The sequence below is a fragment of the Engraulis encrasicolus genome, chromosome 9, assembly GCF_034702125.1.
Source record: "Engraulis encrasicolus isolate BLACKSEA-1 chromosome 9, IST_EnEncr_1.0, whole genome shotgun sequence".
NCBI lineage: Eukaryota > Metazoa > Chordata > Actinopteri > Clupeiformes > Engraulidae > Engraulis > Engraulis encrasicolus.
The window spans coordinates 46,446,087-46,466,028 of record NC_085865.1 but is presented as its reverse complement, the minus strand read 5'-3'; the positions used below and the strand labels follow the sequence as shown (position 1 = coordinate 46,466,028).

General features: G+C 41.4%; 1 protein-coding gene and 1 long non-coding RNA gene across 13 annotated transcripts in view; one reads left to right on the top strand and one right to left on the bottom strand.

Moving 5' to 3' along the window:
* LOC134455889 (myosin-7-like) overlaps positions 1 to 13,874 on the top strand; it is a 33,475-nt gene extending 19,601 nt beyond the window's left edge. For 2 of the 3 annotated variants that reach the window (XM_063207244.1, XM_063207243.1), the window contains 19 exons: positions 49 to 185; positions 519 to 774; positions 900 to 1,142; positions 2,460 to 2,636; positions 2,751 to 2,896; positions 2,974 to 3,064; positions 3,158 to 3,547; positions 3,775 to 3,901; positions 4,003 to 4,121; positions 5,175 to 5,371; positions 5,467 to 5,650; positions 5,774 to 5,939; positions 6,040 to 6,164; positions 6,286 to 6,594; positions 6,687 to 6,890; positions 6,996 to 7,292; positions 11,738 to 12,052; positions 12,148 to 12,282; positions 12,851 to 13,874. In XM_063207244.1, the coding sequence (XP_063063314.1) occupies positions 49 to 185; positions 519 to 774; positions 900 to 1,142; positions 2,460 to 2,636; positions 2,751 to 2,896; positions 2,974 to 3,064; positions 3,158 to 3,547; positions 3,775 to 3,901; positions 4,003 to 4,121; positions 5,175 to 5,371; positions 5,467 to 5,650; positions 5,774 to 5,939; positions 6,040 to 6,164; positions 6,286 to 6,594; positions 6,687 to 6,890; positions 6,996 to 7,292; positions 11,738 to 12,052; positions 12,148 to 12,282; positions 12,851 to 12,871 (3,639 nt within the window). In that variant the 3' untranslated portion in view covers positions 12,872 to 13,874. The remainder of the gene's footprint in view (positions 1 to 48; positions 186 to 518; positions 775 to 899; positions 1,143 to 2,459; positions 2,637 to 2,750; positions 2,897 to 2,973; positions 3,065 to 3,157; positions 3,548 to 3,774; positions 3,902 to 4,002; positions 4,122 to 5,174; positions 5,372 to 5,466; positions 5,651 to 5,773; positions 5,940 to 6,039; positions 6,165 to 6,285; positions 6,595 to 6,686; positions 6,891 to 6,995; positions 7,293 to 11,737; positions 12,053 to 12,147; positions 12,283 to 12,850) is intronic. The other variant, XM_063207245.1, reaches the window with a different exon arrangement.
* Positions 1 to 19,942, bottom strand: part of LOC134455906 (uncharacterized) — a 212,239-nt gene that overhangs the window by 128,558 nt on the left and 63,739 nt on the right. The window contains exon 1 of one of the 10 annotated variants that reach the window (XR_010036198.1): positions 11,943 to 12,030. The exons of the other annotated variants lie outside the window; for them this stretch is intronic. This is a non-coding gene — a long non-coding RNA (uncharacterized LOC134455906). Of the gene's footprint in view, positions 1 to 11,942; positions 12,031 to 19,942 lie in introns of those variants that run through there. 10 annotated transcript variants of the gene reach the window in all.

Here is a 19,942-nt window from a genome sequence, read left to right as displayed (position 1 = left end):
TGAGAGTCACAAGAGATGGCAATCTGTTCCATGTTTGATATGTGTCAGGTGTTCTTCAAGGCTGGTCTGCTGGGAGTTCTTGAAGAGATGAGAGACGATCGTCTTGCTCTCATCATCACTGGTATTCAATCAAGATGTAGAGGTCTTCTGGCGAGAATTGAATTCCAGAAGATTGTTGAGCGCAGGTAAAGACACTATGAATTAGGATTATTGTTGACTATTTATTGAAAGTGTAGGGTAATTTATCATGATTAAATGTTGTTTCAATTGCATACATCATCAGTGATACTTTCACTATTGCCTGCATTACCAACAATAATTTCACAGCAAAAAGCATAATTTAAAGCTTTTTCATAATGCTAGCTTTTAAAACTATAGTCACCCATTCCAATGATGCATAACTTAAAATAGGTATCCTCCCAGTTGGAAAATATAGTTAAGCACTTCTAGTCAACAAAATATAAGCTTAGAAGAAGAAAACACACACCTTTTTGTGCTTTAACTTAATATCAACACAGAGACGCACTGCTGGTGATCCAGTGGAACGTCCGTGCATTCATGGGTGTCAAGAATTGGCCCTGGATGAAGATGTACTTCAAGATCAAGCCCCTGCTGAAATCAGCTGAGGCTGAGAAGGAGATGGCCAACATGAAGGAAGAATTCATTAAACTGAAGGAGGCCTATGCTAAATCTGAGGCCCGGAGAAAAGAGCTTGAAGAGAAAATGGTTTCAATTGTCCAAGAGAAGAATGACCTACAGCTTCAAGTTCAAACTGTAAGTAGGGTTATCAGTTATGCAAGGTAGCTCATGACCTCATACCCCACCGTACATTTGTAAATGCAATCTTCTTCAGCATGTTCTTCACATGAAAAAAAGTCAAATATAACTTACTTTTACAGGAACAAGACAGTCTCTGTGATGCTGAAGAGCGATGTGAGGGTTTAATCAAGAATAAGATTCAACTTGAGGCCAAAGCCAAAGAGTTGACTGAGAGACTTGAAGATGAGGAGGAGATGAATTCAGAGTTGACTGCTAAGAAGAGGAAGTTAGAGGATGAGTGCTCTGAGCTCAAGAAAGACATTGATGACTTGGAGCTCACACTGGCTAAAGTGGAAAAGGAGAAACATGCTACTGAGAACAAGGTCAGAATAAGTTTAAGTCATGCTAATACACAGAGAAAACTATTATATTGATACTTTTCACTGAGGTCTACTTCCTGGACTAGAATACAGGTTTAATTTATAACACCATCAGGGTTCTAGCTAGCGCAAAAGTGCGTGACGGCCCGTTACGCTATAATTTTGGACCGTGACGCTTATTTTGGACCGTTACGCTTATTTTCAATACAGCGTAACGGCATTTTGTCTGTATTATGTAGGCTACAGCCAGATCAATGCCACATCGCCCTTCTGCCAAACCTGACACATGTCATACTCACTGTATTTAAATGACAATATAGCACTCTACTACTACTACCAACCTACTATTTTTATTTGTCGCGGGGTTTTTACGGCTTTTATTAATCTCTGAGACAAGCGTATGAAACAACAACAAATGCACGTGTAGCATCGCATCCTTGTTTCTCCAAAGCGTAGTTGCCAACCTGTTAGCAGTGTCAGCAGTAGTGCTGGGTTCGTTACTTGTTACCATACAAACAAATCAGGAGACATTGGGCGCTAAGCGCTGACATTGGGAGTTGACACTATTCGAAAGAGGACAAAGTAGGTGGGAGAAGACGTGACATCTCCGTAACGGTGAGAGGCACTTTTTTCTAAGCTTGCCGGTTGACATAGCGTGACTACAAAAAAAAAACCCGCATTCGTAGCAAAAGGAGCGTCTTCTGTGGCTAGGCTAATTGCATGCGAAAGGCACCCGGCACCAGTCCTGTGGTTTTAGGACGCGCAAGCTGTACAATAGCGCGAGCTCGGAAAATGTGTCAAACTGCACTTGTCTCGGAATCGGATCACTCGGACATTGATATGCCCTATTATTAAATGCACACACGGTTCACAGTGCTCCTCAACGTTTGCAAAACTAGTGCAACTGTGAGAAGGAGGGGACACCGCGACACACCTCTCTCTTCCTCTTAATAGATCTCTATTTGCGCATATGCGCCCGAGAGAGTCATATTTACCTCTCCAATCGCAAAAGTTCACAGACAACGGTGTTTAGTTACCAACTTTTTAGTAGTAACTCGTTAGGCCTACACTACTTTTATCAGAAAAAAAGTAGTTACATTACTGCAACCCAACACTGATAATTTACCTTTTAGGTACCCCTAGAATGGCCTATTTTTACCTTAAAATGTCAAAAACTCCGCACCGCGGATGGGGGGAAACCCCCCTTCCGCACCAACCCCCCCTCTCGGTCGCTTCGCTCCCTCGACCGATACGCTATAATTTCATCCTAGCTAGAACCCTGATTATTATAGGACAGAATGATACCTGTGTTCCTTTTAGGTTAAAAACCTGACTGAGGAGATGGCAGCTCTTGATGAAATCATTGCCAAGCTGACCAAGGAGAAGAAAGCTCTTCAAGAGGCTCACCAGCAAACGCTGGATGACCTTCAGAGTGAGGAGGACAAAGTCAACACTCTGACCAAGGCCAAAACCAAGCTGGAGCAGCAAGTTGATGATGTAGGCAACCATAAAAATGTAGTATTAGTCTTCAAAATATTAAAGGTTGACTGAGTATTCAAAATATTTGGTGAATTGGGACATTTACATAGAAATTACTTTCTCTCATTAAAGCTTGAAGGATCATTGGAACAGGAGAAGAAACTAAGGATGGATCTTGAGAGAGCTAAGAGAAAGCTTGAGGGTGACTTAAAGTTGTCCCAGGAGAATGTAATGGATCTAGAGAATGACAAACAGCAGATGGAAGAAAGGCTCAAAAAGTGAGTTTAAAACAGATTTAAGAGTAAAAGGTGATGATATGTTCATCTTTAATTATCAATTGTTTTCTACACAATAGGAAAGACTTTGAGATCAGTCAGCTTAATAGCAAGATTGAAGATGAGCAAGCCATGGCAGCCCAGCTCCAGAAGAAACTGAAGGAACTTCAGGTAAGGGAAAAAACAACAACTAAAAACTCTAAAAGTTGTAAAATAAGTCTTTTTAAGTTTCAGAAAAGTTACACTGTGATATCTCTTGTTTAGGCCCGCATTGAGGAGCTTGAGGAAGAGCTGGAAGCTGAGCGAGCTGCCCGAGCCAAAGTGGAGAAGCAGCGAGCTGACCTGGCCAGAGAGCTGGAGGAGATCAGTGAGAGACTGGAGGAGGCTGGAGGTGCCACTGCAGCCCAGCTTGAAATGAACAAGAAGAGGGAGGCTGAGTTCCAAAAGCTGCGCAGAGACCTTGAAGAGTCAACTCTGCAACATGAGGCAACTGCTTCCACACTGAGGAAGAAGCACGCCGATAGCGTAGCTGACCTTGGTGAGCAGATTGATAACCTTCAGAGAGTGAAACAGAAGCTTGAGAAGGAGAAAAGTGAACTCCGCCTGGAGCTGGATGATGTTGTTTCCAACATGGAGCAAGTTGCTAAGAACAAGGTAAAAAGTTAAAACTTAAATTGTTAATAACATTCAGATCAATCTATGAAAGAGAATTATGGTTCCCATTTATCATTCATGGAAATGCAGTACAGCAGTGAAAATTCAGGCCCTTCATTTCACGAATCATGAATGTTGTCAGGATGGTTGTCTAACGGTCATCCATTTTCCCAAAGACTCCAATCAAATAAAATGTTAATGTTTTATTATTACAATTACAATTCAAGGCAAACTTGGAGAAGATGTGCAGGACTTTGGAGGATCAGATGACTGAATACAGAACCAAGTTTGAAGAAGGCCAACGCAGCATCAATGACTTCACCATGCAAAAAGCTAAACTTCAAACTGAAAATGGTAAATTCATTCTACTGAATATGTAGTCATAAGATGATGTATTTTGATGACTCTTTACTCGTAAATATTAAAAATGACAACCTTAATAATTTATCAAATAGGTGAGCTGGCTCGGCAGATGGAGGAGAAAGACTCTCTTGTCTCTCAGCTAACTAGAGGCAAGCAGTCATACACCCAGCAGATTGAAGACCTTAAGAGACAACTGGAGGAGGAAGTCAAGGTTTGATCAAATTAGTTTTTCTTTGTTACCTTCGCCAAGACAAAGTCGGCGAAGGTTATGTTTTGACCGCTGTGTATTTATTATTTATTTATTTATTTGTTAATATGTTTGTTTGTTTGTATGTACTTCGTATAACTCAGACAGAACTGAGCCGATCTTTATGAAATTTAGTGGGATGATTCGTCATGACCCGAGGAACAATCGATTACTTTTTGGGAGTGATTGGGTCAAAGGTCAAGGTCAAGGTCACGAAAAGGTCAAAAACGTACATTGAGCCAATTTTTATGAAATTTGGTGGGATGATTGGTCATGACCCAAGGAACAATCGATTAGTTTTTGGGAGTGATTGGGTCAAAGGTCAAAGGTCAAGGTCAAAATTTGTGTTTGTACTCCGTATAACTCAGACAAAACTGAGCCGATTTTGATGAAATTTAGTGGGATGATTGGTCATGACCCAAGGAACAATCGATTACTTTTTGGGAGTGATTGGGTCAAAGGTCAAAGGTCAAGGTCACGAAAAGGTAAAAAATGTACATTGAGCCGATTTATATGAAATTTACTGGGATGATTGGTCATCACCCAAGGGACAATCGATTACTTTTTTGGAGTGATTGGGTCAAAGGTCAAAGGTCACGAAAAGGTCAAAAACGTAAATTCAGCCGATTTTTATGAAATTTACTGGGATGATTGGTCATGACCCAAGGAACAATCGATTACTTTTTGGGAAAGGTCAAGGTCAAGGTCAAGGTCACGAAAAGGTCAAAAACGTTTTTCTTTGCCAAGCACTATATGCCAGAACAACGTGTGCATGCGGAATTGAATAAGAGGTCAAGACTGGGCCAAATATGTAATATTACGATATTCCGGTCCAATTTAAATGAAACTAACACCAAAATTTGGAGAATGTTACGCCCCACACTCTGAAGATGGCCAGAAAAAAATAAGTGGCGTAGGCGAAGGTTTGCGCTCTACCGAGTGCCCATTCTAGTTATTAATTTAATGGCACTTGCGATGGGTCTATTAACATGTTTCATACGATCATAATTATCTCAGGCTAAAAATGCCCTAGCCCATGCAGTGCAGTCTGCTCGCCATGACTCTGATCTCCTAAGAGAGCAATATGAGGAGGAGCAGGAGGCCAAGGCTGAGCTGCAGCGCAGTCTCTCCAAGGCTAACTCTGAAGTGGCTCAGTGGAGAACCAAGTACGAGACTGATGCCATCCAGAGGACTGAGGAGTTGGAAGATTCCAAGTAAGAGTCCCCGAAACCTAAACTATGTTACAGACAGAAGTATTAAGTGGCTCCTGATTCTGATTGACACTGGACACTACTTTTCTGCTATCCAGGAAGAAGCTGGCTCAGCGTCTGCAAGATGCAGAGGAAGCTGTGGAAGCTGTCAATGCCAAATGCTCCTCCCTGGAAAAAACTAAGCATAGACTGCAGAATGAGATTGAAGATCTCATGGTAGATGTGGAGCGGTCCAATTCCGCTGCAGCTGCCCTGGACAAGAAGCAAAGAAACTTTGATAAGGTTCAGATGTTTTTTTTCTATTGTATATGATCATGTATCATTTAAGGTAAATATTTAATAGCAACTTTTTATATTACAATTTGAATTCACTTGTCAGAAACTAACAATCCTATTTTAACTCAGGTCCTGGCTGAGTGGAAGCAGAAATACGAGGAGTCCCAGACTGAGTTGGAGGGCTCCCAGAAAGAGGCCAGATCTCTTGGCACTGAGCTCTTTAAACTGAAGAACTCATATGAAGAATCTCTGGATCACTTGGAGACTATGAAGAGGGAGAACAAAAACTTGCAAGGTCTCTGAAAATTCACATTATTTTTTCTTTTTTTTTGTCTATACATTACCGCACCCTTACAGTCCATCAAGCAATTAATATTACCATTTTCTCTCTACAGAGGAGATTTCTGATCTCACTGAGCAACTTGGTGAGACCGGAAAGAGCATCCATGAACTTGAAAAATCCAGAAAGACCCTTGAGCAAGAAAAATCTGAGATTCAGACTGCTTTGGAGGAAGCAGAGGTACATACATGCAAGTTTAAATTGGACAACTGCTGTACTTTTATTATAACTGTAGATCCCAGGATGTGAACTCAATGACAAAGTGTAGCAATGTAACAATTCTACCCCTTCATTTCAATAGGGCTCCCTAGAGCATGAGGAGGGGAAGATCCTTAGAGCTCAGCTGGAGTTCAATCAAGTCAAAGCTGATATTGAACGTAAGCTTGCTGAGAAGGATGAGGAGATGGAGCAGGCAAAGAGGAACCAGTCGAGAGTGGTGGACACCCTGCAGAGCTCCCTGGAGTCTGAGACTCGCAGCAGGAATGAGGCTCTCAGAGTGAAAAAGAAGATGGAGGGAGACCTCAATGAGATGGAGATCCAGCTTAGCCAAGCCAACAGGCAGGCAGCTGAGGCTCAAAAGCAACTCAAGGGTCTCCATGGGCATCTGAAGGTTCATAACAATAAGACATTAGAACTTTTAACAGATGCATTTTAAGTCTGACTTATATTTCAAATTGACCTGTGTACCGCCATTCTTTACAGGATTCTCAACTGCACCTGGATGAATCCCAACGTGCTAATGATGATCTCAAAGAGAACATTGCCATTGTGGAGAGACGCAACAATCTGTTGCAGGCTGAACTGGATGAGCTGAGATCCTTGGTGGAGCAGACTGAGAGAGGCAGGAAACTGGCTGAACAGGAGCTGCTTGATGTCAGCGAAAGAGTGCAGTTGCTCCACTCTCAGGTATAAAACTAGCTATACTTTAATACTCTGTCATCATAGTTCTGAAATACAGAAAAATAAGAAGAAAAAGAAGAAACATAATGATCAATATTATTTCTCACACAGAACACCAGCCTTTTAAATCAAAAGAAGAAGCTGGAGGGTGATACATCACAGCTGCAGAATGAGGTGGAGGAGGCTGTAGGAGAGTCCAGGAATGCTGAGGAGAAAGCCAAGAAGGCCATTACTGATGCTGCTATGATGGCAGAGGAGCTGAAGAAGGAGCAGGACACCAGTGCTCACCTGGAGCGCATGAAGAAGAACATGGAGCAAACCATCAAGGACCTGCAGCACCGCCTGGATGAAGCTGAGCAAATCGCCATGAAGGGTGGCAAGAAGCAGATTCAGAAGTTGGAGTCAAGGGTGAGTGCTGAATTGAGTTTATTGCTATATGGTATTTCAATGTATTTGAATGGACCTTCCGATAGCCACAACCTAAAATCTTCAACTGACCAATCAAAGAAATTATTACTATGCTAAGTCAGGCAATGCAAACTAACTTCTCCATAGAGATGAATGGGATATGTAAATCCAATAGCAGATGCCCAACAAGTTTGGAGGCTTCATAGTGAGACTCTCTGCATTTAGGAAGCCCACAATCAGTGGCGGACTAAGCAATTTGGGGGCCTAAGGCGAATTTAGCCCATCGGCCCATTTCATATCACATTTTTTTTAACATAAACTCTCTTTTTCGATTTTTTTTTTAAATCACGATTTTCCATTAAAAAAAATAATTACAAACAAAAAAAAACAGGCAATCTTGGGCTACAACCCTTTCTGGACAGATTTCAATGAATATTTGCAACTTTTCATGCAAAAATTGAACAAACTGAAATGTGAAATTTTCTGTAATCCCACTTTCACTTTGATATGAGAGCAGAGTGATTTTCCCCCCTCACCGAAGTGATATTTCATATGTCCATGCTTGCTCTCACCTATTTGAAGTGACGTTGGTTTGGGATTTCATGGAGGATTTTAAAATGCTGCTGTGGGGAGTAGACAGTAGCGTAGGATAAGCGACAGGTGGACACAGTTTTCTGACAGAACAGCGGTTTGCAGGTAGGCTATTTGGCGTTTTCAGGTGGATATTGTCTTCGTGGATGTTACAGACATCCCAACTTTCAAAAACTAATCAAGGAGATATTTACTAAATAAACCGAAAAGTGCGCTCTCTGTCAAGCGGTCGCCTTGACCCAAGCCTGAACAGACCCATTGAGAAGAGACGCGTGCAGTCAGGTTAAACAGAAACAAAACCTTCATGTTCCCCGGTCGCGTGCCTGTGAAATCTAATCGAAGTAGCCAATTCCGCGGAGCTCAATGCGCGAGTTGCCATCTTGCCTGCACTTCTCATATGTTGGATGTTGGATTTCATGGGAGACTTTTAAATGTCGCTGTGGGAAGTAGACAGAGTAGGCGACAGGTGCACACTCTTTTCTGACAGAACAGCGGTTTGCAGGCATTTGGCGTTTTCAGGTGGATAATTTGTCTTCGTGGATGTTAGACATTCCAACTTTCCAAAACTAATCAAGGAGATATTTACTGAATACACCGAAAAGCGCGCTCTCTATCAAACAGTCGCCCTGTCCCAAGCCTGCCTGAACAGATTGAGAAGAGACACGCGTGCATTCAGGTTAAACAGAAACACAGTTCACGCTCCCCTCGCTCGCGTGCCCGTGGCATGTAATCGAAGTAGCAAATTCCGCGCTCAATGTGCGAGTTGCCATCTTGCCTGCACTTCTCATAGCCTATGTTATAGGCTATGTTGGATTTCATGGTAGACTTTTAAATGTCGCTGTGGGAAGTTGACAGAGTAGGCGACAGGTGCACACTCTTTTCTGACAGAACAGCGGTTTGTAGGCGCTTGCGTTTTCACGTGGATATTGTCTTCGTGGACGTTGTAGACACCCTAAGTTCCAAAAACTAATCAAGGAGACATTTACTGCATAAACCAAAAGACGCGCTCTCTGTCAAGCTGTCGCCCGAACAAACCCTTTGAAGTCGTGCGTGCACAAGATAAACAGAAAGACAGCCTTCACTCTCCCTGCGCTCGCGCGCCTGAGAAGTCTATTCGAAGTATCGAGCAACCTACTCCACGCTCAATGCGCGAGTTGCTTTCTTGCCTGCTTTCCTTTCTTGCTCAACTTCTCATGGCATTGTCAAACAAATCAGGGGGTTGCTGGTGTTAGGGCTGTTGCCCTCTATGGGTGTTAATTGTTTCTTTTAAGTGGTGACGCTGCGTTTAGTCTAACAACACTGAACATAGCAAGCGCTGTCTGCAAACATCTTGTGCCTTCCTATTTTTTGTGCTCCGCTTGATGTTACTGACCATGAAGAGTTTGTTGAGTGTGGCGCTTGACAGTTATCCTCCTTATCTGAAGACGTGGTTGTGTGAATGTTTAGGAACTCGCCTGGCGCACATGGCACGCAAGGATGGAATAGTCCATTTTAACGCGAAAGAGAGGGTGTGCACAGAATCTGTATTTTTTGTAATGCATTGTGTTGTTCTTGTTTCCAATTTAAACATACAAAATTCATTATTTATGAAAATCACCATTAGTCTGTGAATTACCGTCCAAAGGGGCCCAATTACCAGCTATAGGCCCATGTGAAATTTGCAAAGGGGGTCAGAGGGGGCCCCTACAGCTGGAGACTAAGCTGGGGGCCTAAGGCGGTTGCCTAGCAACGCCTCAATGCAAGAACCGCGCCTGCCCTAAATGAAAAGTGCAGGGTGTGGATTGAAACAAGTGCAGGGTGTGGATTGAATGACCTTGCTGGCAGGGAGATGTCAGGGAGTAAAATAGCATTTGTTTATACAGCACCCCACGCTCCATGTTGATACTCCCAAAGTACACAAGCACAGTTCATAATCATACCACTATGTCCATAAAAGTTACAATGCTATTTGTGCGTGTGTGTGTGTGCGTGTCAAATTGTCTTTCAATGAGATGCCTTCCCCTGTATTTACCAATTTCTGACACTACTAGTTATGGCATGTATGTGGTTTTCAGCTGCAAACAATCCTTTCTGTCCACTACTCTCTGAAATGTGGCCACTTATCAAAGGCATATCATATCTGTCTGAAAAGAGGCCCTTCCGTGGCCTGACAGTGGAGCACTGGGTTGCTGCGTCAGCAACCCAGGTTTGATTCCGGCCCGGGTAATTTGCCGATCCTTCCCCGTTTCTCTCTCCCTACTCATTTCCTGTCTCCACTTTCCTGTCACAAATGAAAGCCATTAACACATTGACTCCCAAGTCACAGGAAAACCCGTTTTTACTTCCCATGCCTTAGCTCCCAAATTGGAAAAAAACCTTTATTACGTTTTTTTTTTGCATTTTTCATAACTCTCTACTCCAATGCTTATTATGTGTGATTTTGGGAGCTCTGTGATAAGTAGAACAGACATAGATAGCAGTCAAAAGCTTGTGTCATCATCTGGACATTTTAATCACAAAACTAAGCTCGGTGCCAACCCAAGAATAATTTTGATAATCGCCTCCTGTCTGTAACTATAGCCCTGCTTTGGTGACGTCACTGCTGCACCCCTTACCCCTCTCTTGCAGCGATGCTGCCGTCTTGTTAAACACAAGATTTTTTTTTTTAAAATATTGTTTACTTAGTGCTTCTAATAAGCTACAGTCAGCGTCTGTGTATGTTTCACACAAATCACAAATCACAGAATCACGTTAATCAGTTCATTTCGCAAGCCCATAACATCGCGCTCTGCTCAGGTCTATCCTTGTAGAAGCCATCAGGTCTTCAGAGAGACTGCAGTTTGTTACATTTAAAAGACCTTCAGTTTTTGCCTACCTCCCCATTCCTATTCCCTTCTCCCCCATTCTTTCTGTGGTGCTTTTCAGAGGCAGGATGTTCAACAACACTTTTACACCGAGTCCGGCTGAGCACATACTGTAACTTTCTGGAGGATAATGCCCTTGGTCAAATCCTACACATTGCGCCCCAACTGTGATTGGATTATTACCCTTACCTATTACCTATTATTACCCTTACAGGACCTTGCTGCTGCTGTCAGTGACAAGCTAGCATTGCTATAGTATGTAAACAGTGGCATGCATGCATGTCACAGCTCTTCGGAGACATTAACGCAACCGATTAATGGATTTTGTCGTTGACATTGGACTTAACGCCTTTAGGGACGTGTTTTGGGCTATGTTTTGTCTTCTGTGTGTGACCGGCTCCGAGTGTGTAAAGATTATTTGTGAGACAGGCCGTGCACGAGAAGCTGCGATGAGGTTTTGAAGGCAAAAATGCTTTTGATTGCTCGGTGCGATACGCAGGAACAGTCATGCGGGTACTTTGCTTGTAAATGTGCATTACGCCCCTTTTTTGGGGGAAACAAACCGAATGTCTCATTAACTTAAATGCTACATCGGCTAGCCTAAATGAACACAGTCAATGCTTTAGCCACGGCTGTTTGGCCATATTATTTGAACAGCCGGCAACACAACATGTTTTCAGCATGTTGATCATGAACAACGCTAGTCTACAGGTCCTTGTCTTTCGTTTATTCTTTCCCAACAATTGACTTGCATTGGCTTTCCCACCAATGTTTTCCACCCACGCCGTTCATGGTTTAGAATGCTGGGAGTGTACGACATAATTCCGTAAATACCGCCGGTATTCAGTGTGTTAATATTAAAAAAATAAGACTCAAAAATAACCTGATTTGCATTAATTTCAATGGTGAGAACCATGTTGCTGACTGACTAAGCAACAATTGCTATCGGGGCAGTGCTTAGCCAAAATGCCAATCGTCATCTTTTTATGGTTTGTAAACATTTCTACACAGGTGAGGGAGCTAGAATCTGAAGTGGAGATGGAGCAACGTAAGGCTGGTGACTCTGTTAAAGGGATCCGTAAATATGAGCGTCGCATCAAGGAGCTCACCTACCAGGTACTAAAGACCACCACTCTACCCCTAATTATGAGGAAATGTGCTTGTCTTTCTATTTCATTTCATTGCATTGACTTAGGATCCAGAAGTTTTGACCTACCTTTTTCTCTACAGACTGAGGAGGACAAGAAGAATCTGCATCGTCTTCAGGATCTGGTTGACAAGCTGCAGCTGAAGGTCAAATCCTACAAGAGAACAGCAGAGGAGGCTGTAAGTCATCAATTATGTAGCAATGGCAACCATATCAGCAATCTATATTGTAAGGAGAATTTCAGTTACAGCATGCCATTCATTGTCTTTTTCAGGAGGAGCAGGCCAATGGCACCTTGACCAAGTTCCGCAAACTGCAGCATGAGCTGGATGAGGCTGAGGAGAGAGCTGACATAGCTGAGTCTCAGGTCAACAAGATGAGAGCCAAGAGCCGTGACACAGGTGGTAAGGTAAGAAGCAACACATTTTCAAGTATAACTCAATACCCAAGAGCTGTGATGCTGGTGTCAAAGTCAGTCAGGAGAATCCTTCAATACAATGTTTTATTTTCCATTAAAATAAAGTTGAAATAATCAGGGCACTTTCCACATACGGTATATTGGATATTTAGTATTTAATAGACATGTAATATATGCTGTAGGTTTAGGAAATTATTTTGGCCTCACCTTTTTAAAGTGAACTTTAATGTATTTTCTGTATGTGACCTTCAAAAGTTGTTAATCCATTCATTTACCTGGTTGCAAGCTTGTTTATTGTATAATCAGATCATTGAATTATTGCCAAAGTTCAAAAATACTTGCCTAAATACTTCAGCTCTTGAGATCTGTTTTGAACGGGTGCATCCACAATACACAGTGTATAGACAGTGGCACAGGGCCTCATGGACATGATCTTTGAAGGCTACTTTAAAAGATGCAATCCCCACAAATTAGCTGCAACATTCAGGAAAGGTATGGTACATGTGGAAGCTACACCTGTTTGTAATACATATAACGATATTATGCATTTCCATTACAGAAAGGACAAACTGAGGAGTGAAGATCCTCCTGAAGATCTCCCAGATCCTTGAGTTCTGGCATCCAAGGTTTCTGTAGTGATGTAGCCAGGCTGCGCCATCCTAGTGACACAACACCTTCAGCGTTGCTTCTAGTCAGGCCAAGAGCAATACAAATATAGTTTCTGAGCTCTGGAAAAATCGGTAACTCCTCCCACTTTGCCGGGTAGTTAACAACCAGTGGCAAACCAAGGGAGGTGGGTCAACCAGGCCGTTTGGGAAATGTAATTATGTTCTTTGTCAGACCAAGTCTGAAAGAGATTTGAAAGTCGATCATAATCAGGCTTGTAGTGATGTAGAATAAATGAACATGCAACAACCTCTGGCCTCGTTTCAATTGATTATTTTAAGTGAATGTCTCGGCCTGAACCCATAATTTCAAGCATGTTCAGCTCAAGGTTACACACACTGAACAGTGCATCTATCAATTCAATATCATAATCAATTCCATACAACAACAGTAGGACACATCTACAACAACATCAACAATGATACAGTGCTGTGCATATGTTTTTGCCCCCCTACTGATTTTTTAAAAACTTTTTTTTTTTTGCACATTTGACACACGAAACATTGTCAGATCAAATGTTAACATTAAACAAGGATGACCCAAGCAAACCTAAAATGCAGTGTTTCAGTCTATTTGTTAAGAGAATAATGGCATACAACCTGCATGAGCCTGTGTGAAAAAGTAATACCCCCTTGTTAAATGAAGAGGTATATGTGATTAATCATATTATTTTGGACAAGTGAACTATATTTCAAAGCTGCCCAAGTCTGGCTGTTACCAGGCCTTTCAAATCAAGAGATAATTTGAATAGAACCTGTTTGACAATGTGTAGTAGGTCATATCAAACCCACTACATCACACTGTGATCCATCAACATTCAGGAGCAGATTATAAAAAAAATTGAAATGTCTCAGACTGTAAAAGGTTACAAAGACATTTCTAAATCATTAGGGCATCTGCAAACCATGCTGAGAGCCATTATGCACAAATGGAGAAAGCATGATGAAAGTGGTGAACTTTTCTAAGAGTGGCTGTCACACTAAAATGACCCCAAGAAGACAGCGATGGTGGATCCAAGAGTTCAGAAAAGATGATTGAAGTAAGCATGCATTTGGCTCTTTACAAACAAATCAGGAAGGATAATTTCCATGTCCATTTGTAACCATTAATTTGTGTTTATGCATGGTATCCATCCACTGTAGCTGTTAACAGTTGTGCAAAGAAGAGTGGGCAAAAATTAATCCACAGCGATGTGCAAGACTGCTTGTCAGTTCTTGTAAACACTTGACTAAAATTGTTGCTGCTGGGGGTGGTACAACAAGTTATAGGGTTCAGGGGGCAATTACTTTTTCACACAGCCTCATGCAGGTTATATAGCATTATTCTCTCAACAAATAAAACTGAGAAACTGCAATTGTATCATCCTTGTTTAATGTTTACATTTGTGGAGTGATCTGAAAATGTTAAGTGTGCCAAGTGTGCAAACAAGTAAAAAGTCAGTAGGGGTTTCAAAAATATACGCACGTCATTGTATATTATAGATTGAAGGAAAATTCTTGCCGATTTCAATATTCCATTGTACTGACCACACTACCCTTGACACAATATGTTTTCCCTTTTTGAGATCCTGGCCATTCTAGTGGGGACATGGGTTTGTTACCATATTTTATGCCTGAACATACAAATATCACCCAAAAGTTATGCAGCATTAGCAGACACCTTACAGCAATTACTATTGGGGTGATACTTGGTATAGAATGTTAGTAAACCTCCCTCCCGAAAACTCATACAGTATTGGTAGCGCTGAGCTATCGGTTTGGACCTTTAGCTCAGCTTTATCAAAGAATGTGTCTCTACAAGGAAAATCACAAGCTTGTTTTATGGGAAACAGTCTATAGGTGTTGCAGTTGAGCAACCGGGGTGAATGCGCCGTCACTTTCATACGTCGAGTAGCGGCGTGTTCACTCCAGTGGTTAACTTACTGCAGTGATAATTTAACCCAGCAAACAGTATATGATAGGCTACCTAAGAAATAAATAATACAGACTGAATGTTCCGGTAATGTAATTACCAACCTATGGAACAAAATCACAATTGAAATGAAAACGAATTTAAATCTCTCTCTCTCACTCAAAATATAACTTTTGGGCATTGCGAAAGTTATGTTTTTCGAAAATGTTACATTAAAAAATGTACCCACTGTCCATGTTTTAAAAAGTGCTATTTACCTGAAACCAGGTAATGACTTCTGAGTGTCCACTTCAAACAAGTAACGCACATCTTCCATTGAGTGTCACCAGGATCTTAAATTCATCTACAAAATCCTCCTGTATAATTAGAAAGGGAGAAATAGTCTATACTGATTCCACTACATTTCAAAATGCAACAGAATTTTAGTTTTAGAGCCTTTTATATTATCCACCATAGCTTAGCCTACATAACACCACATCAAACAGTGGTGTAGTCTACTTTTTTATGGTGGGTATACTGTATATTTGAGCATTTTTTGAAGTGGGTATACTGTATATATTTGTGCCATTCAAATCAATGGATCAATCAATTTTAAGTGGGTATACTGAAATCCCTGAAATTTAGAAGTGGGTATACTCCGTATACCCGCGTTCTACGTAGACTACACCACTGACATCAAATCACTGGTCTGGGTTTTATTACGCTACTTACATTTAAGATGAAATAAATCCATGCGTAACTGGGGGGAGTGATTAACAATCACAGAGCCATCCTTTTGCTTCCTTGGGCATATTCTCAATGAAGTGGCCATCTGCTGAAAGGAACAGCCGGGAACCTCAGAGTAGCTCAAAGTTGGCTGCTGGCCAATGGACCCAGGGGAGGAGCCTGTTTCCTGGAACAGCTGCAGTGGTCAGGGGCCCTGAAGGAGATGACAAGATGACATGCACCACTCAAGGACAGATTACTGCATGGGCCTACTGGGTCTAGGCCCAGGGACTCAAGATTCAAAGGAATGAAATCTGTATGTTGCATGATGTACTGATAATAATCACAATACATACAAGGTAACCTGATACAAAAGGAATATGAAATCAGAATAAGACTGTATTCATCCTGAGATGTTTTTTATGTGCTTCAAGTCCCTCTGTTGCAAGTTTACACGTAAACGTTCTTTGTGTGTGTCTAGATGGTGTTCAGCAAGAAATTCACAGGGTTATCTTTGTACCCAAGGACAAATAGAAGGAGGCAACATTGTATGGTAAACAACACGGTGTGCCAAGGTTTGTTTGTCACTTAATTAACGGCTTGAGGGACAGCAACCTTGGGAGAAGGTTTATTAATGGCTCTGGTGCATGCTGTCAATACCGCAGGTGCTTTCGTCTGTCCTTGGGCCTAAACAGACCAGCTATTTACTTTCAAGGCCAAAGTCAGGTAGCTAATAGCCGATGACAGAACATGTCTCACTGACAAATCGCTGTTTCCTTAGTCTTCTCACTAAAGCACAAAGATAGCTCTGTGTCATTAATATGACAATTGTAAGTGCCTGTCTTTGATTGAGAACAGTTGGTCGGTGGCTATCTCCTAGACAGCTGTTGTCACAGTGTTGATACATGTCAGGTTGAGGACAAGGTGTAAGTTCACTTCTAAAGTTACTATTTGAGCAGTATCTGAAATGTCTTAATGATTTCATCCAATCAGAGAATATAATTAGAGGAAATATGCAGTCATTACACACCTCTCTAATGAAGGATGTGTGAGTATGGAGAGTGAGGATCGCTCATCCTTGGAAGTGCAAGGTCATCTTTTAGCATGTGATGCACAGGGGCGGAGCTACAGGGGTGGCTAGGGTAGCATTTGACCCCCTTGAAATCTGATTGGCTACCCCAAGTGCTCCCCCAGAAAATGGACAGTAGCCCCGCCCACTCGCATTACACGAAGCGCATAGATTGCCCGCAAATCGCTATCGCGAGTGAATAAAGGATAACCATTTTCCCCACACACATTTTGATGCAAGTTTGTGTAAACACCATCCTTGTGAATTTGGGCATACCATTCGAAAGCTTAGAATGCCTTCTGTATAGTGGTATGCATGGGAACTCTCTGTGCTGTACGGTCTGACGGCAAAGACTCATCGAAGCAGATGTGTGCTTTTTAAGATTTTTCAGTACTATATAATGCTCTATTGCCCATGTGATAAATCAATAGATTCGTTTCTGGTGGTAAATGAAAGTAGCTTCATGATTAATTCCTGTGAATTCAACTCAAACCTCATGTCTAAAGTCCAAATATTCACTGGCATATGCTAATTGCTGTCTTTGTGTTGGAATAGACTATATGCTAATGAGTATTTTAAAAGAATGTCCGTAGGCCTACAGCACCTTTGATAGCATTGTTATTTATGTGTGTGAACTGTAGCAAGTTCTTAACAGCATTGCAACATTACAGTGACTGAATTTTAGTATGGAAGTAACTCTTCAATGTGCAGTCTGAGTTCAGACTCAAATTATTGATGGGAAATTTGAAATTACATAAAAACAGTAAAACACAGATGGTAGAAAATAATTTGATCAATTCTCAGACACCTAAGCACCTAATTTTACAAAGTCTCTGATGCAGAAACTTTTAAGTTCATTTCTGAGAAATGAAAATCTACAATAGGGCTTCAGTGAAACACTTATCTTTATCATCTCAAATCACTATATGATTCTCGTATACACAAACACAGATAGCCTACAGGTGTACACACCTGTCTGTGTATTCCAATGGCTTAGCACCCAGGTATTAGGTATTTTCCTTCTAAATAAGAGCAGCCCTTCATATCACTTTTCTCAAAAACGCATGTTTCCCACATTTCTGGCACATCTACATATTAAATAATTACTTCTACAATGGTTCGAAATGTATTCAGAAAAGACAGCTAACAGTATACAAAAATGGCCATGTTTTTACTTGGAATGTGATCTTTTCTATACTATTTTTGTGGTGTTGGGATATGTTGGCCTAATTTGTGTTAAGTTCAGTCAATGTAAGGCACTATATACCCTAATTCTTTGTAAATCTTGCCATTTGCAATGCAATGGGTTTCTGAGGGTCAAATCACAAAAATTCTTACAAAAAAATCACAAAAAATACTGTTTGACATAACAGAAGACCTAAAACTTAAGGGTGCAGTTATAGGGTGCACAGTGGGTGTTATGGTTGCCAAATGTGACCAATGATTACCAACCCAAAAATACTAAAAAGAACGCCTTAAAACTAAAATCCTGCCAGAATTAAACAGAAGTCTTGATTTATATGAACACAATTCTACAGAATGTGTATCTGCCCAAAGCCCTTCTTTAACCCATAGATGACAATCGGAAACCGCTCAATCTGTTAACACTCACAGGTGTCATAAGAACCCAAGAAAATCATTCTCTTTATCTATTCTATAGTGTTTGAGTGTTTTTTTTCTTTGTGTAAGAGCATGCCCCTGTGAAATTCATGTGGCTACCCCATTGCTCCCCCAAGAATAAATGTCTGGCTCCGCCACTGGTGATGCACACACGTGTGAGCGTTTTAAAGACACAGCATTAACACCTTGTGGGTGGCCTGGTGCTTTCCTTAGTGTGTCACAGCTTTCTTGACCCCCTTGTTGCCAATGTGATCCACTTGTAAACTAATAAAAGGAACCTAAGCTGAATTGCACAGGTTAATCGAGGTGGATGTGAACAACAGGTTGACAATACATCAGGGGTCCCCATGCTCTGACCTTGCTTTGGTCTACAAAAGTTGACAGCTGTAGCTGTCGTTTTGACCTCGTTCAACTTAGTAAATGTTTAAAGGGCACATAACATATAGTGTTTCTCTCCCTTGTCACATTGCCAGCAATGTGACCGTGCATTTATCATTAACAATCACAGACAAAGGTTTGCAGGAAAATAATTAAGATATTGTTTTATTTAACCACCAATTGTCATGTACAGAAGTAGATACATATGGTCACTTAAAATTATATATATATACGGTATACGTATATATATATATATATATATGTGTGTGTGTGTGTGTGCCAGTAGAGATTCATTGAGCATCATGCAATAGGTCAGCATTTTGTTCTTGGTTATGTAAATGACCAAATGGATTTTAAAATAGTGTACATGCTGAGAGTTCCATCTGACAATAGCAAACTCCTAGATATGGTCTGGGGTTCAGGAGTTGATGCTGCTGCCCTGTCCTGCTGTCCTCTCCCCCACCTGCATTTGCATTTACACTGGCTCCCGTTTGTGTCAATCACCATATCAAATCATATGTCTGGATGGGAGCCATTCAGAGGTTTTCCTTTTATAAAATATAGGGAGACCGGGGTCAACTTGTTGCTCACCTCCATATTGGGATCGACTCTCCCCTATAAAAGAAGCAAATCATTCGTGGCTTTCAGTCGTGGTGGTGGTAGTGGACACAGCATAGACCAACCCAGAGGTAAGCTGATCTACATGAGGGTCAACCAGGCAGGTACAGTAGTTAACAAATAGGTAGGATAAGAGACAAGTGGATGAAGGCTAGAATAATTAAGGAAAATAATAAAATAAAACTGTAAATCAAGACAAACGACACATAGAGAGACAGACAGACAGACAGACAGATGGCAGTCTATGTAATGAATCAAATATTGAATGGGCCATTATGGGCAGGCTGGTTGACAAAAGTATCGAACACCATTCAGATATCTACCACATGGTGGTACTGCATCTCATCAGGGACCTTGCCTGGTTATCACCAGACCTAATCACAAGCGAGATAAGGTCTGTAGACCTGTGTACTGTAAATCTCGTAGGCAGGAGTGTGGTTTACGATTGACGACGACTGTTTATTGGGCATTACGAATGTGTATCATTTGGTATACGTAGCCCTTAGACAATCGTGTCAGTAGTATCTATTCAAACAAACTGCAGTCATCGTCTTTCCACGCCTCCCTGCTCTCTTATTGGAGACCATGATCAGGAACCCTCGCTGAGGGACAGAATCTATGCTGTCTTACAGATCGGGGCTATTGTGCAAAGCAGCATGTGATGTCCTAGGCTATCAGGGACCA